The sequence below is a fragment of the Cherax quadricarinatus genome, chromosome 40, assembly GCF_038502225.1.
Source record: "Cherax quadricarinatus isolate ZL_2023a chromosome 40, ASM3850222v1, whole genome shotgun sequence".
Taxonomy (NCBI): Eukaryota; Metazoa; Arthropoda; class Malacostraca; order Decapoda; family Parastacidae; genus Cherax; species Cherax quadricarinatus.
The window spans coordinates 3,023,180-3,036,290 of record NC_091331.1 but is presented as its reverse complement, the minus strand read 5'-3'; the positions used below and the strand labels follow the sequence as shown (position 1 = coordinate 3,036,290).

The following is a 13,111-nucleotide window of genomic DNA, read 5'->3' as shown; positions in this document are numbered from 1 at the left end:
CAAGTGAGAGAGTAATTGTGGTAGGGGACTTGAATGCTAAAGTAGGAGAAACTTTTAGAGAGGGTGTGGTAGGTAAGTTTGGGGTGCCAGGTGTAAATGATAATGGGAGCCCTTTGATTGAACTTTGTATAGAAAGGGGTTTAGTTATAGGTAATACATATTTTAAGAAAAAGAGGATAAATAAGTATACACGATATGATGTAGGGCGAAATGACAGTAGTTTGTTGGATTATGTATTGGTAGATAAAAGACTGTTGAGTAGACTTCAGGATGTACATGTTTATAGAGGGGCCACAGATATATCAGATCACTTTCTAGTTGTAGCTACACTGAGAGTAAAAGGTAGATGGGATACAAGGAGAATAGAAGCATCAGGGAAGAGAGAGGTGAAGGTTTATAAACTAAAAGAGGAGGCAGTTAGGGTAAGATATAAACAGCTATTGGAGGATAGATGGGCTAATGAGAGCATAGGCAATGGGGTCGAAGAGGTATGGGGTAGGTTTAAAAATGTAGTGTTAGAGTGTTCAGCAGAAGTTTGTGGTTACAGGAAAGTGGGTGCAGGAGGGAAGAGGAGCGATTGGTGGAATGATGATGTAAAGAGAGTAGTAAGGGAGAAAAAGTTAGCATATGAGAAGTTTTTACAAAGTAGAAGTGATGCAAGGAGGGAAGAGTATATGGAGAAAAAGAGAGAAGTTAAGAGAGTGGTGAAGCAATGTAAAAAGAGAGCAAATGAGAGAGTGGGTGAGATGTTATCAACAAATTTTGTTGAAAATAAGAAAAAGTTTTGGAGTGAGATTAACAAGTTAAGAAAGCCTAGAGAACAAATGGATTTGTCAGTTAAAAATAGGAGAGGAGAGTTATTAAATGGAGAGTTAGAGGTATTGGGAAGATGGAAGGAATATTTTGAGGAATTGTTAAATGTTGATGAAGATAGGGAAGCTGTGATTTCGTGTATAGGGCAAGGAGGAATAACATCTTGTAGGAGTGAGGAAGAGCCAGTTGTGAGTGTGGGGGAAGTTCGTGAGGCAGTAGGTAAAATGAAAGGGGGTAAGGCAGCCGGGATTGATGGGATAAAGATAGAAATGTTAAAAGCAGGTGGGGATATAGTTTTGGAGTGGTTGGTGCAATTATTTAATAAATGTATGGAAGAGGGTAAGGTACCTAGGGATTGGCAGAGAGCATGCATAGTTCCTTTGTATAAAGGCAAAGGGGATAAAAGAGAGTGCAAAAATTATAGGGGGATAAGTCTGTTGAGTGTACCTGGTAAAGTGTATGGTAGAGTTATAATTGAAAGAATTAAGAGTAAGACGGAGAATAGGATAGCAGATGAACAAGGAGGCTTTAGGAAAGGTAGGGGGTGTGTGGACCAGGTGTTTACAGTGAAACATATAAGTGAACAGTATTTAGATAAGGCTAAAGAGGTCTTTGTGGCATTTATGGATTTGGAAAAGGCGTATGACAGGGTGGATAGGGGGGCAATGTGGCAGATGTTGCAAGTGTATGGTGTAGGAGGTAGGTTACTGAAAGCAGTGAAGAGTTTTTACGAGGATAGTGAGGCTCAAGTTAGAGTATGTAGGAAAGAGGGAAATTTTTTCCCAGTAAAAGTAGGCCTTAGACAAGGATGTGTGATGTCACCGTGGTTGTTTAATATATTTATAGATGGGGTTGTAAGAGAAGTAAATGCGAGGGTCTTGGCAAGAGGCGTGGAGTTAAAAGATAAAGAATCACACACAAAGTGGGAGTTGTCACAGCTGCTCTTTGCTGATGACACTGTGCTCTTGGGAGATTCTGAAGAGAAGTTGCAGAGATTGGTGGATGAATTTGGTAGGGTGTGCAAAAGAAGAAAATTAAAGGTGAATACAGGAAAGAGTAAGGTTATGAGGATAACAAAAAGATTAGGTGATGAAAGATTGAATATCAGATTGGTGGGAGAGAGTATGGAGGAGGTGAACGTATTCAGATATTTGGGAGTGGACGTGTCAGCGGATGGGTCTATGAAAGATGAGGTGAATCATAGAATTGATGAGGGAAAAAGAGTGAGTGGTGCACTTAGGAGTCTGTGGAGACAAAGAACTTTGTCCTTGGAGGCAAAGAGGGGAATGTATGAGAGTATAGTTTTACCAACGCTCTTATATGGGTGTGAAGCGTGGGTGATGAATGTTGCAGCGAGGAGAAGGCTGGAGGCAGTGGAGATGTCATGTCTGAGGGCAATGTGTGGTGTGAATATAATGCAGAGAATTCGTAGTTTGGAAGTTAGGAGGAGGTGCGGGATTACCAAAACTGTTGTCCAGAGGGCTGAGGAAGGGTTGTTGAGGTGGTTCGGACATGTAGAGAGAATGGAGCGAAACAGAACGACTTCAAGAGTGTATCAGTCTGTAGTGGAAGGAAGGCGGGGTAGGGGTCGGCCTAGGAAGGGTTGGAGGGAGGGGGTAAAGGAGGTTTTGTGTGCGAGGGGCTTGGACTTCCAGCAGGCATGCGTGAGCGTGTTTGATAGGAGTGAATGGAGACAAATGGTTTTTAATACTTGACGTGCTGTTGGAGTGTGAGCAAAGTAACATTTATGAAGGGATTCAGGGAAACCGGCAGGCCGGACTTGAGTCCTGGAGATGGGAAGTACAGTGCCTGCACTCTGAAGGAGGGGTGTTAATGTTGCAGTTTAAAAACTGTAGTGTAAAGCACCCTTCTGGCAAGACAGTGACGGAGTGAATGATGGTGAAAGTTTTTCTTTTTCGGGCCACCCTGCCTTGGTGGGAATCGGCCGGTGTGATAATAAATAAAAAAAATAAATAATAATAATTTTCATATAGTCGGACTTGAGTCCTGGAAATGGGAAGTACAATGCCTGCACTTTAAAGGAGGGGTTTGGGATATTGGCAGTTTGGAGGGATATGTTGTGTATCTTTATATGTGTATGCTTCTAAACTGTTGTATTCTGAGCACCTCTGCAAAAACAGTGATAATGTGTGAGTGTGGTGAAAGTGTTGAATGATGATGAAAGTATTTTCTTTTTGGAGATTTTCTTTCTTTTTTGGGTCACCCTGCCTCGGTGGGAGACGGCCGACTTGTTGAGAAAAGAAGAGAATAATAATAATAATAATAATAATAATAATAATAATAATAATAATAATAATAATAATAATAAATATAAGAATAAGAAAACTTTATAAAAGTTTCTTATTTTTCAGGTCACCCTACCTCAGTGGGAGATGGTTGGTGCATTAAAAAAAGAAAATAATAATTCATATGTCATACCCTATAGGCTGCCAGAAGGCTAAATAAGAGCCTTTAAAAATGGCAATGTCACATATGTGAAAGAAATATGCCCCCTATGTTTATGCTTATCTATGTCTTATTACAAGTATAATGGCAGGATTTTTGTGTAGGTGTGTAGCCCTGCTTCCATTATAACTACCTAAAGGCATTTTAGTTATCCTGCACTATGCTACGATACTCCATAGATTAAGCGGTGCAATAGGAATCTGGCGAGTACTGCCGCCATCTACTTGACAGAGATGAGGGCTCAATGTAAATGGTGAGATCTTACTGATAAGTACAAGGCTAAAATTCACAGGGATTCCCACCTGTCCCAACTTTATGGATAGCCATAAGGCAACTATTAAACCACAAGACTGGCAGCTACTGGCAGATTTACACTGGTTGTGCCTTTTACAAGGATGGGTAGCCAAATACAGAGTTGCATAGGCAACACCTTTTTGAAAAACATCACTATCAAAGGTTATTCATTCCATGATTGACTTACATTTTATTACTTTCACAATAAAAATTCATGAAAGAAAAACCTTGGCTAACTGACAGAATTAAAGTTCATCCTTTAAGGTATGTACAAATTCATCTTGGAATCTACATATTTTTTTTTTAACATGCTGGCCGTCTCCCAGTGAGGCAGGGGGACCCCGAAAAAGAAACACTTTCACCATCATTTACACAATCACTGTCTTGCCAGAGACACACAAATACAACAGTTTGTCCTTTAAACAGCAAATATGATGTATTATATTAATAATAATATATTAATATGGGAAGTACAATGCCTGCACTTTAAAGGAGGGATTTGGGATATTTGATGTATGAAGTGACATCTGAACTGTCATATCTGTGTGCCTCTGCAAAGACAGTGATTATGAGTGAATGGTGACAAAAGTGTTTCTTTTTTAGGTCACCCTACCTTGATGAGAGACACCCAGTGTGTTAAAAACAAAAAAAAAAAGCTATTGCTTTAACCAGGGCAAAATACTTGCAGCTCTCATCCTTAATACAAAAACCCTCCAATAAAAACAAAGAGAAATTGGCATATGCTAGGCATCATTATTAAGAAAAAATTATAAAATTTAAAGACATACTTTGTGCAGGTTCAGGTGAGGTTTGCTGAAGACTATGTTGTTTAGTTGGGGGACTCCGGACGCTGGTCGAGACTGGTGGAGGCAACTCGTGTGGAGAGGGTGGAGAAACAGCTGGGATTTGAGTTATACATGTTGTTCCACTTCCATCTGAACCACCTGTGGCAAATACCCTCAAATGTTATACACAATCAAAACTTAATAAATTACTGTGATCTAACTTATCATGTACAGTGGACCCCCGGATAACGATATTATTTCAATCCAGAAGTCTGTTTGGGTGCCGTTATAGACCGAATTTGTTCCCATAAGAGATATTGTGAATTAGATTAGTCCGTTTCAGACCCCCAAAAATACACCTACAAAAGCACTTACAAAAATACACTTACATAATTGGTCGAGTTGGGAGCTGATCATTATGCGAGGGTCCACTGTACTGGCATTTTGCAAGCAATTAATGATTTATAAAATCTGATATGCAATTATGATCATTACAAATATTCAAACAAATTATTTTCAATAAATAGTTTGGTTAATATTGAGATCTATTTCTTTTGAGAAATCTTGCATTATTTTCTTTTAAAAAGTACAAAGTAGTATTTCTTGGCACTCCGCCCTATGCATTCCCTGGGGTGAGGTGTGGGAGATAGAGTATGGGATGGAATTGGTATGGAGTGGCATAAAAACATAAGAATGGAGGAACACTGCAGCAGGCCTACTGGCCCATACAAGGCAGGTCCTTATCAAAACTACCCATGTATTTATCCAACCTTTTCCCAAAGCTACCCAAGAATTTACTTCTGTAACCCCAAACACCAATCAAACCCAGCCCATCCCATTCATATATTTGTCCAATCTCTTTTTAAAGCTACCCAGGGTCAAAGCCTCAATTACCATGCTTGGAAGATTGTTCCACTCATTGACATCTCTGTCTGAAATCCAATATTTACCTATATCCCATCTAAATCTCAATTTTTTTTTTTTTTATTATCACACCGGCCGATTCCCACCCAGGCAGGGTGGCCCGAAAAAGAAAAACTTTCACCATCATTCACTCCATCACTGTCTTGCCAGAAGGGTGCTTTACACTACAGTTTTTAAACTGCAACATTAACACCCCTCCTTCAGAGTGCAGGCACTGTACTTCCCATCTCCAGGACTCAAGTCCGGCCTGCCGGTTTCCCTGAATCCCTTCATAAATGTTACTTTGCTCACACTCCAACAGCACGTCAAGTATTAAAAACCATTTGTCTCCATTCACTCCTATCAAACACGCTCACGCATGCCTGCTGGAAGTCCAAGCCCCTCGCACACAAAACCTCCTTTACCCCCTCCCTCCAACCTTTCCTAGGCCAACCCCTACCCCGCCTTCCTTCCACTACAGACTGATACACTTTTGAAGTCACTCTGTTTCGCTCACCTCCTCCTAACTTCCAAACTACGAATTCTCTGCATTATATTCACACCACACATTGCCCTCAGACATGACATCTCCACTGCCTCCAGCCTTCTCCTCGCTGCAACATTCATCACCCATGCTTCACACCCATATAAGAGCGTTGGTAAAACTATACTCTCATACATTCCCCTCTTTGCCTCCAAGGACAAAGTTCTTTGTCTCCACAGACTCCTAAGTGCACCACTCGCTCTTTTCCCCTCATCAATTCTATGATTCACCTCATCTTTCATAGACCCATCCGCTGACACGTCCACTCCCAAATATCTGAATACATTCACCTCCTCCATACTCTCTCCCTCCAATCTGATATCCAATCTTTCATCACCTAATCTTTGTTATCCTCATATCCTCAATCTAACTTAAATCCATTATGTCTGGTTCTTACTTGATTTTATATCCTCAGTATTCTATTAATATTGCTTTTGTTTATGCTCGTCATCCACTTATACACTTCAATGATTGATTTAGAAAGACACGTAAGCAAAAACCAGGACATATTTATTAGAAAACATTATGGTCCTCCTGCATTCCATTTTCTCTAGTGGATTTCATTTTCTATGGCTGTGCTCCAGGCTCAAAGAGCAGGAATATATCATTTACACAGCCTGAAGTGAAACAGCTGATGTGGGAAGTGACTGATCTCACTTTTCAGCAGCTTGCATGATCAATTAGCAAAAGGGTAAGGAAACATGTATGTTCCTCTCTCACTTCACCATACCTTACTGGTCACTGTAACTTGACTATCACATCTGCTATATAATATACAATATGAACTGACTCAGTAATCTTAAATATGTAATGGATTTAGACTTAACATGTAGGTTCTGGAGGCATTTAGTATCTCCTCACACCAGGGCAAGACATTTGTTTACTGACTGTGTTTACCTACAGGGGTTGGTAGCATTCTGAGTGGTGTCTACTTCATAGTCCTGGAGTTTACCTGGAGAGAGTTCCGGGGGTCAACGCCCCCACGGCCCGGTCTGTGACCAGGTTTCCTGGTGGATCAGAGCCTGATCAACCAGGCTGTTACTGCTGGCTGCACGCAAACCAACGTACGAGCCACAGCCCGGCTGGTCAAGAACCGACTTTAGGTGCTTGTCCAGTGCCAGCTTGAAGACTGCCAGGGGTCTGTTGGTAATCCCCCTTATGTATGCTGGGAGGCAGTTGAACAGTCTCGGGCCCCTGACACTTATTGTATGGTCTCTTAACGTGCTAGTGACACTCCTGCTTTTCATTGGGGGGATGTTGCATCGTCTGCCAAGTCTTTTGCTTTCGTAGCGAGTGATTTTCGTGTGCAAGTTCGGAACTAGTCCCTCTAGGATTTTCCAGGTGTATATAATCATGTATCCCTCCCGCCTGCGTTCCAGGGAATACAGATTTAGGAACCTCAAGCGCTCCCAGTAATTGAGGTGTTTTATCTCTGTTATGCGCGTCGTGAAGGTTCTCTGTACATTTTCTAGGTCAGCAATTTCACCTGCCTTGAAAGGTGCTGTTAGTGTGCAGCAATATTCCAGCCTAGATAGAACAAGTGACCTGAAGAGTGTCATCATGGGCTTGGCCTCCCTAGTTTTGAAGGTTCTCATTATCCATCCTGTCATTTTTCTAGCAGATGCAATTGATACAATGTTATGGTCCTTGAAGGTGAGATCCTCCGACATGATCACTCCCAGGTCTTTGACGTTGGTGTTTCGCTATATTTTGTGGCGAGAATTTGTTTTGTACTCTGATGAAGATTTAATTTCCTCGTGTTTACCATACTTTAGGCTGAAACAGCCATTAACACACTCTCACTGCAACATTAAGAATCTTCCTGCATATTTTCTAACACCATTAATTTGTCTTTACTCCAATAGCTACAAATATAATAATTAGGTGATCACTAAAATTACATCATACCTGATGGCTGACTTGTTGTATCTTTTTCAGATGAATCTTTTTCACTGGAACTATTACCGCTGACACCAGGACTCAACTGTGGTGGATTGTTGGGATCAAAACGATATACTGACCCATCAGAGTTCATGTATGGCTGCCCACTCTTATAAAAATGAAAGAAAATATTAAAATTGTGTTTATAGGTGTTCTTTTTGGTTACACATTTTTGTCAATGAAAACTATGAAATAGGGTTATATAAAACTTACTACAGTATTCTCATTATTGAATGAGCTCTCAAATATGGCAATTTAATTGGAAATTTAATTACATCATCTCAAACATTAAATAAAAATATTAAACATATTTTATCTACACAATACTCTGTCAGAATAACTTGTTCAAAATTTGCAGTAATTAAAAATTATATAGAAAAAAATAATAAATAAACTGTTCTAAAAATCAAATAAAATATTTTATAGCATTCCCATACACTTTTCACTACATATTATGTACTGAGATGCTTTGTTTAAGGAAAAAAAGTCAATACAAATTAAAATTTATTTCCAAATGTTATATTCAATCACAATTAACCCTTAAACTGTCCACACACAGATATACATGCACGTGTGCAGAGCTCCAAACATATATCAATGTTTTATTTTTCATTCCTTCAAATTTGGCGCGATAGGCCTGATTCGCCTAGACATGAAAGAATGGGTCTGTGCACTATGAAAAAAATCAGGGACCACTTAGTACCTTGTGGGAGCACCAGTTCAATTGAGTGCCAGCTAGAGCAAACACCTGTGATTCACTGATGTCATGTTATATAAACACTCACATTTTAAGAGGAAAGTAAAAATAGGTTAGATAAATGCATGAGTGGGTGTGGGTGGGTGCGAGTTGAACCTGACTAGCTTGTGCTACTAGGTCAGATGTCGTGCTCCTTCTTTCAGTGGATGTGACCTGACTAGGTGGGTCATTGGTCTAGGCCAGGGGATGACAGTAGGCCTGCTGCAGTGTTACTTCTTTCTTATGTTCTTATTTATTCGGCTGGCTGGCTGACTTTGGCTGTCTCTGTCTGTATCTGTCTATATTTCTATCTATCTGTCTGTCTGTCTATATCTCTGTCTATATCACTGTCTATCTGTATCTCTGTCTCTCACATGTACTCATAAATACAGTTATTATATATAATGTAAATTACCTAGGATAACCCAAAAATTCCAGGCCAAGTGCTATACAGTGTTTGTAGATACATGTAAGACATAAATAAACATGATGCAAATAATAGCAGTGTCATTTACTCAGCAATCAGGGAGCAGCCCATAAACCACAAACCAACAGGTTTACTAGCCGCTCCCCGAGACAGAGACAAGCAGATGCAAAGACAGACACACACAGCCAGACAGAAAGACAGATAAGCAGAACTAGACAAACAAGCAGAGCTAGACAGATAGACAGATAGATGTACAGATAGACAGACTGACAGACAGACATACAAAGACATGTTTGTGTACAAGAGTAAAAACATATAAAGGCAAGGTTCCTCCCTCCAGCAGCGCACATTCATCAAATGTCACTTGTTATCTGATGCTTGTCATAACACCATTCTTCAAGGAGTTTCATACTCCAGCGTGTTTAAAACATTGCTGGGACCTATAAATATTTTGTATATATTTTTAGACAATAGTAAATGACAAGGGCAGGTGAAAATCTTCACCTGTAAGTGTGATTGTTACAATTTGAGTCCTATTTCAGTACATAATATTAGTGCCAGAACAAAGATTGGCTATGAAATCACAAGAGCTATTATAAATTGTAATTATCAGAACATAACTATTATATAAATTAAAATAAAATGAGATAAAAAGGTAAATCGGCAACACTTTTGCACACTATACCACTCACTTATTTATCCATACCTCACCTATGCTATTTGTGCTTGGGGATCAACTGCAGCAACACACCTAAAGCCAATAATAACCCAACAAAAAGCTGCAGTAAGAATAATCACTAAATCCCATCCCTGGCAACACACCCCCCCACTCTTCATAGATCTAAACTTACTCCCTGTTCAGTACATCCACACTTACTACTGTGCATTCTACATCTACAGGACCTTAAACTCCAATATCAACCCTGACCTAAAACGCTTTCTTGATAGTTGTGACAGAACCCACAGGCATAACACCAGACACAAACATCTCTACGACATTCTCCATGTCCGACTAAACCTTTACAAAAATTCAATGTACATGTATGTCAAAGGCCCTAAAATCTGGAACACCCTACCTGAGAACTCTAGAACTGCAGACACATTCATCACCTTCACAACTACCATTAGAAAACATCTTATCTCCCTGATAAACCCCATCAACTAACTACACGAATACCACCTGGTGGTTCACACTTACACTCACTCACCCATTTGACCATAAACAGAAATATTAATCTCAATCTTAAAATAATGAATCCTATGATACTCCAATACTGAAACTATGTACTGTGCCAAAACAAAAGCATTCACATTGCTAAACTCACAAACTAGTATTTAGTCACTTAGCCATAATACCAACTTACCTCATAATTTGTAATATTTTAAAATAAAGAATTAAACTAAGTCTGCCCGAAATGCCTAGCCATGCTAGGCGTTCTAGTGGTACACTCTGTAATCATTATTTAACTATATGTAAACCACACAACAACCAAATTCTGTAAATTCAACATTGTAATCTTTATAGAGAATAAACTTTGAATTGAATTGAATTGAAAAGAGGCAGGACTGGATGTTGCCATCAGGTGAGCATCCAGAGCCAACTTTGTGGTCTTATATCTCAGCAAGTACTGGTCCTAAAAATTTTTTTTTGGTCTTATACCACACAGAAAATTGCTCTCTTTAATTTAAAAACAAAAAAATTTTTTTTTTTATTCAAAATATTCGGAGTGCCAGGCAGGTGAACGTAGATCTACGTTTGGACAGTTTAAGGGTTAATAATAATATTACAGTATAGATTTATAGACATGTAATTCATATTATAATTTATAATAATCTATTATTAATTTATCTAATTTATATTATAATTTATAATATTGTACTCCAGTATTAATTTATACGATGAAACAAGGGTAAGTTTCACAAATACACACTGCCCTTGTATAATGCAATGGAAACAGTTATGTTTTATGTCTATGGGAAGAAAACATTTTATGGCAAAGCTAAAAAAAAAAAGAAAAAAAAAAAAAGATTCCAACTTAATGTAACCTACCTTATATTTTGAGTTGAATACTAGGTTAATCTAGACTGGGTTAGATTGTTATTTTGGTTACAAAAAAAAAAAATTTTTTTTTACCATAGGCCTAAAATATAACTGTTACCACTGCACAACCCAATTAATATTGTATAATTTACTTAATAAAAAAAACAAGCAGCTAGGGTAAATATTAAATATAAAAAACCCAAAACACTCTTAACAATTTGCATACCAATAACTGATATCTACTGCAAAATTCACTCATTATTATATGCTGCAAACTATAAATTATCACCTAGCCTACTGAGCAACTAGAGTAAATATGCATTGGCCTAAAATACTATCTAGGCATTCTACAGTAGTGCAGGTTAATTTCTCAATAATAATAATAATAATAATAATAATAATAATAATAATAATAACAACAATAAACACATACTGCAAAGCATTACCTGTGGATTAATTAACATGGCCCCTGGAGGCACAGCTTCCATGTCTGTGACGGCCCACATCACTGCCTGGCTATCCCCTTCACCACCCCACATACCAACCTGATAAAAATATATGTAAAAAAATTTGTTTCCCACTTTCTACAACTAAAGTCATTCACCTGCAGCTTTCAGGCTGTACCACCAGTTTAAGACAAAGACATCATAGTGCTTCCACATGTTAGTTAGCACACAACAGGCATGAAGGGCCTTCTCACACTTCCATAACCTACTTGACAGTATGACTACAGGAATTTCATAGCCCTCGTTGAAGAAAAAATGTCATGGTCCCATGACTGGAGCAATTCACCCAAAATTCACACTTAGGAAAGGAACATTAGGATGACATTTTGATAAATCATTTACCATTATCTGTTTCAGTCCATTCAGGATGGACCAAACTGTTATTCTAACATTCCTCTTTTGAGTGTAGGTTTTTGGTGAATAGCCTTTGTTGATAACATTCCTTTTAAGACATCTTATACAAAGACAGTTAGGTGAACAACATGTAATATCAATCTCAAAGATGCTTCTATCATGACCTCTGTTGCAACCTGTCCCCTGCCCTATAGGCAGTTAAAATTAATACTATAATGTAAATGTTACAGTGAAAAGATAATTGTAAATAAGGCACAAAGATATATTAAAAACAAAAACATTTTCTGAATACTATTCCTGTTTTTCTTAAACATTACCTGACTGTTGGATGACTGTTGGTTTTGACTAGTAGTTGGGGATGGAGTGGTGGAGAGTGTGTTTGAGACATTTGTAGAACTGGTGTCTTGCCGTTGTGATTTATATCCTGAACTCATACTCAGATCACTTATCCTACTACTGGTCGAGTCTGTTGGAAGAAAACACAATGAAAACTATTGGAAGAAATATTTAACATAGGGTGCTCCCTCAAAATCCATGGGGTTATGCTCCTAGAGGCCCTAGAAAATTTAGAAACCACAATTTTCACTAAATTCTGTCAGCGTAACTGAATTTTTTCTTATTTGGGCTCATTCAGTATAGGTAATAGACATAAAAAATAGTTTGCTTATTCCACTAGGTACAAATAATACTGTTTAATACAGTACTGTTCATTAAGAAATTGAGGAGTAAACTTCTCAACTTTCCATTGCTAATGATAAATGCGAAGAATGATGATGATCATCATCATCCATAGTAAGTCAGCAGGAAGATTCCTCTGTAGTTGGTGATGCAGTGGAGACTGAAGTACTAGCAACAGTGCCTGATTTTATACCATGTCTGCCAACACTAGCTGCACTCTCTCTCCTAGCAAGCATGTCTAATAACTTTACTTTCATTTTTAATTTTATCACACTTGTCCTCTTAAGAGCATATATCCCTTCATCACTCTTGTTATGCTTGGTAGTTACAATGAACATTAGAATACTACCAAAATGCAAATAAAAATGAATAAAAGGATAATCATACATGTGGGTGTGAGAAGACTCAATGTCTTTGCAACTGAGAACCCAAACACTGTAGGCTCAACAAAGCAACAAACATTTGAGGGTCGAGATATGCAGACATAACCACATAAATAATAACATACCTCAAAATGTCCCTTATCATGGCTACACCATTTACATTTTTAAACATATTAACTAAAATGAACCTTTAAATGTACATCAAATAAAATAATTGAATTATTCATTTTTTCAAAGTAA

At 38.3% G+C, this 13,111-nt stretch overlaps 1 protein-coding gene across 16 annotated transcripts in view; it reads right to left on the bottom strand.

The window, feature by feature from the left end:
- The window catches only part of LOC128687353 (cAMP-regulated phosphoprotein 21), a 369,078-nt gene that overhangs the window by 81,426 nt on the left and 274,541 nt on the right, over positions 1–13,111 (bottom strand). For all 16 annotated transcript variants that reach the window (XR_011392951.1, XR_011392952.1, XM_070092616.1 and 13 more), the window contains 4 exons: positions 12,128–12,276; positions 11,397–11,495; positions 7,714–7,855; positions 4,362–4,517 (listed from right to left, as the gene is read on the bottom strand). Coding sequence is in view for 14 of the 16 variants with exons in the window: in XM_070092616.1 (XP_069948717.1) it covers positions 4,362–4,517; positions 7,714–7,855; positions 11,397–11,495; positions 12,128–12,276 (546 nt within the window). In the remaining 2 variants the exon portion in view is untranslated. The remainder of the gene's footprint in view (positions 1–4,361; positions 4,518–7,713; positions 7,856–11,396; positions 11,496–12,127; positions 12,277–13,111) is intronic.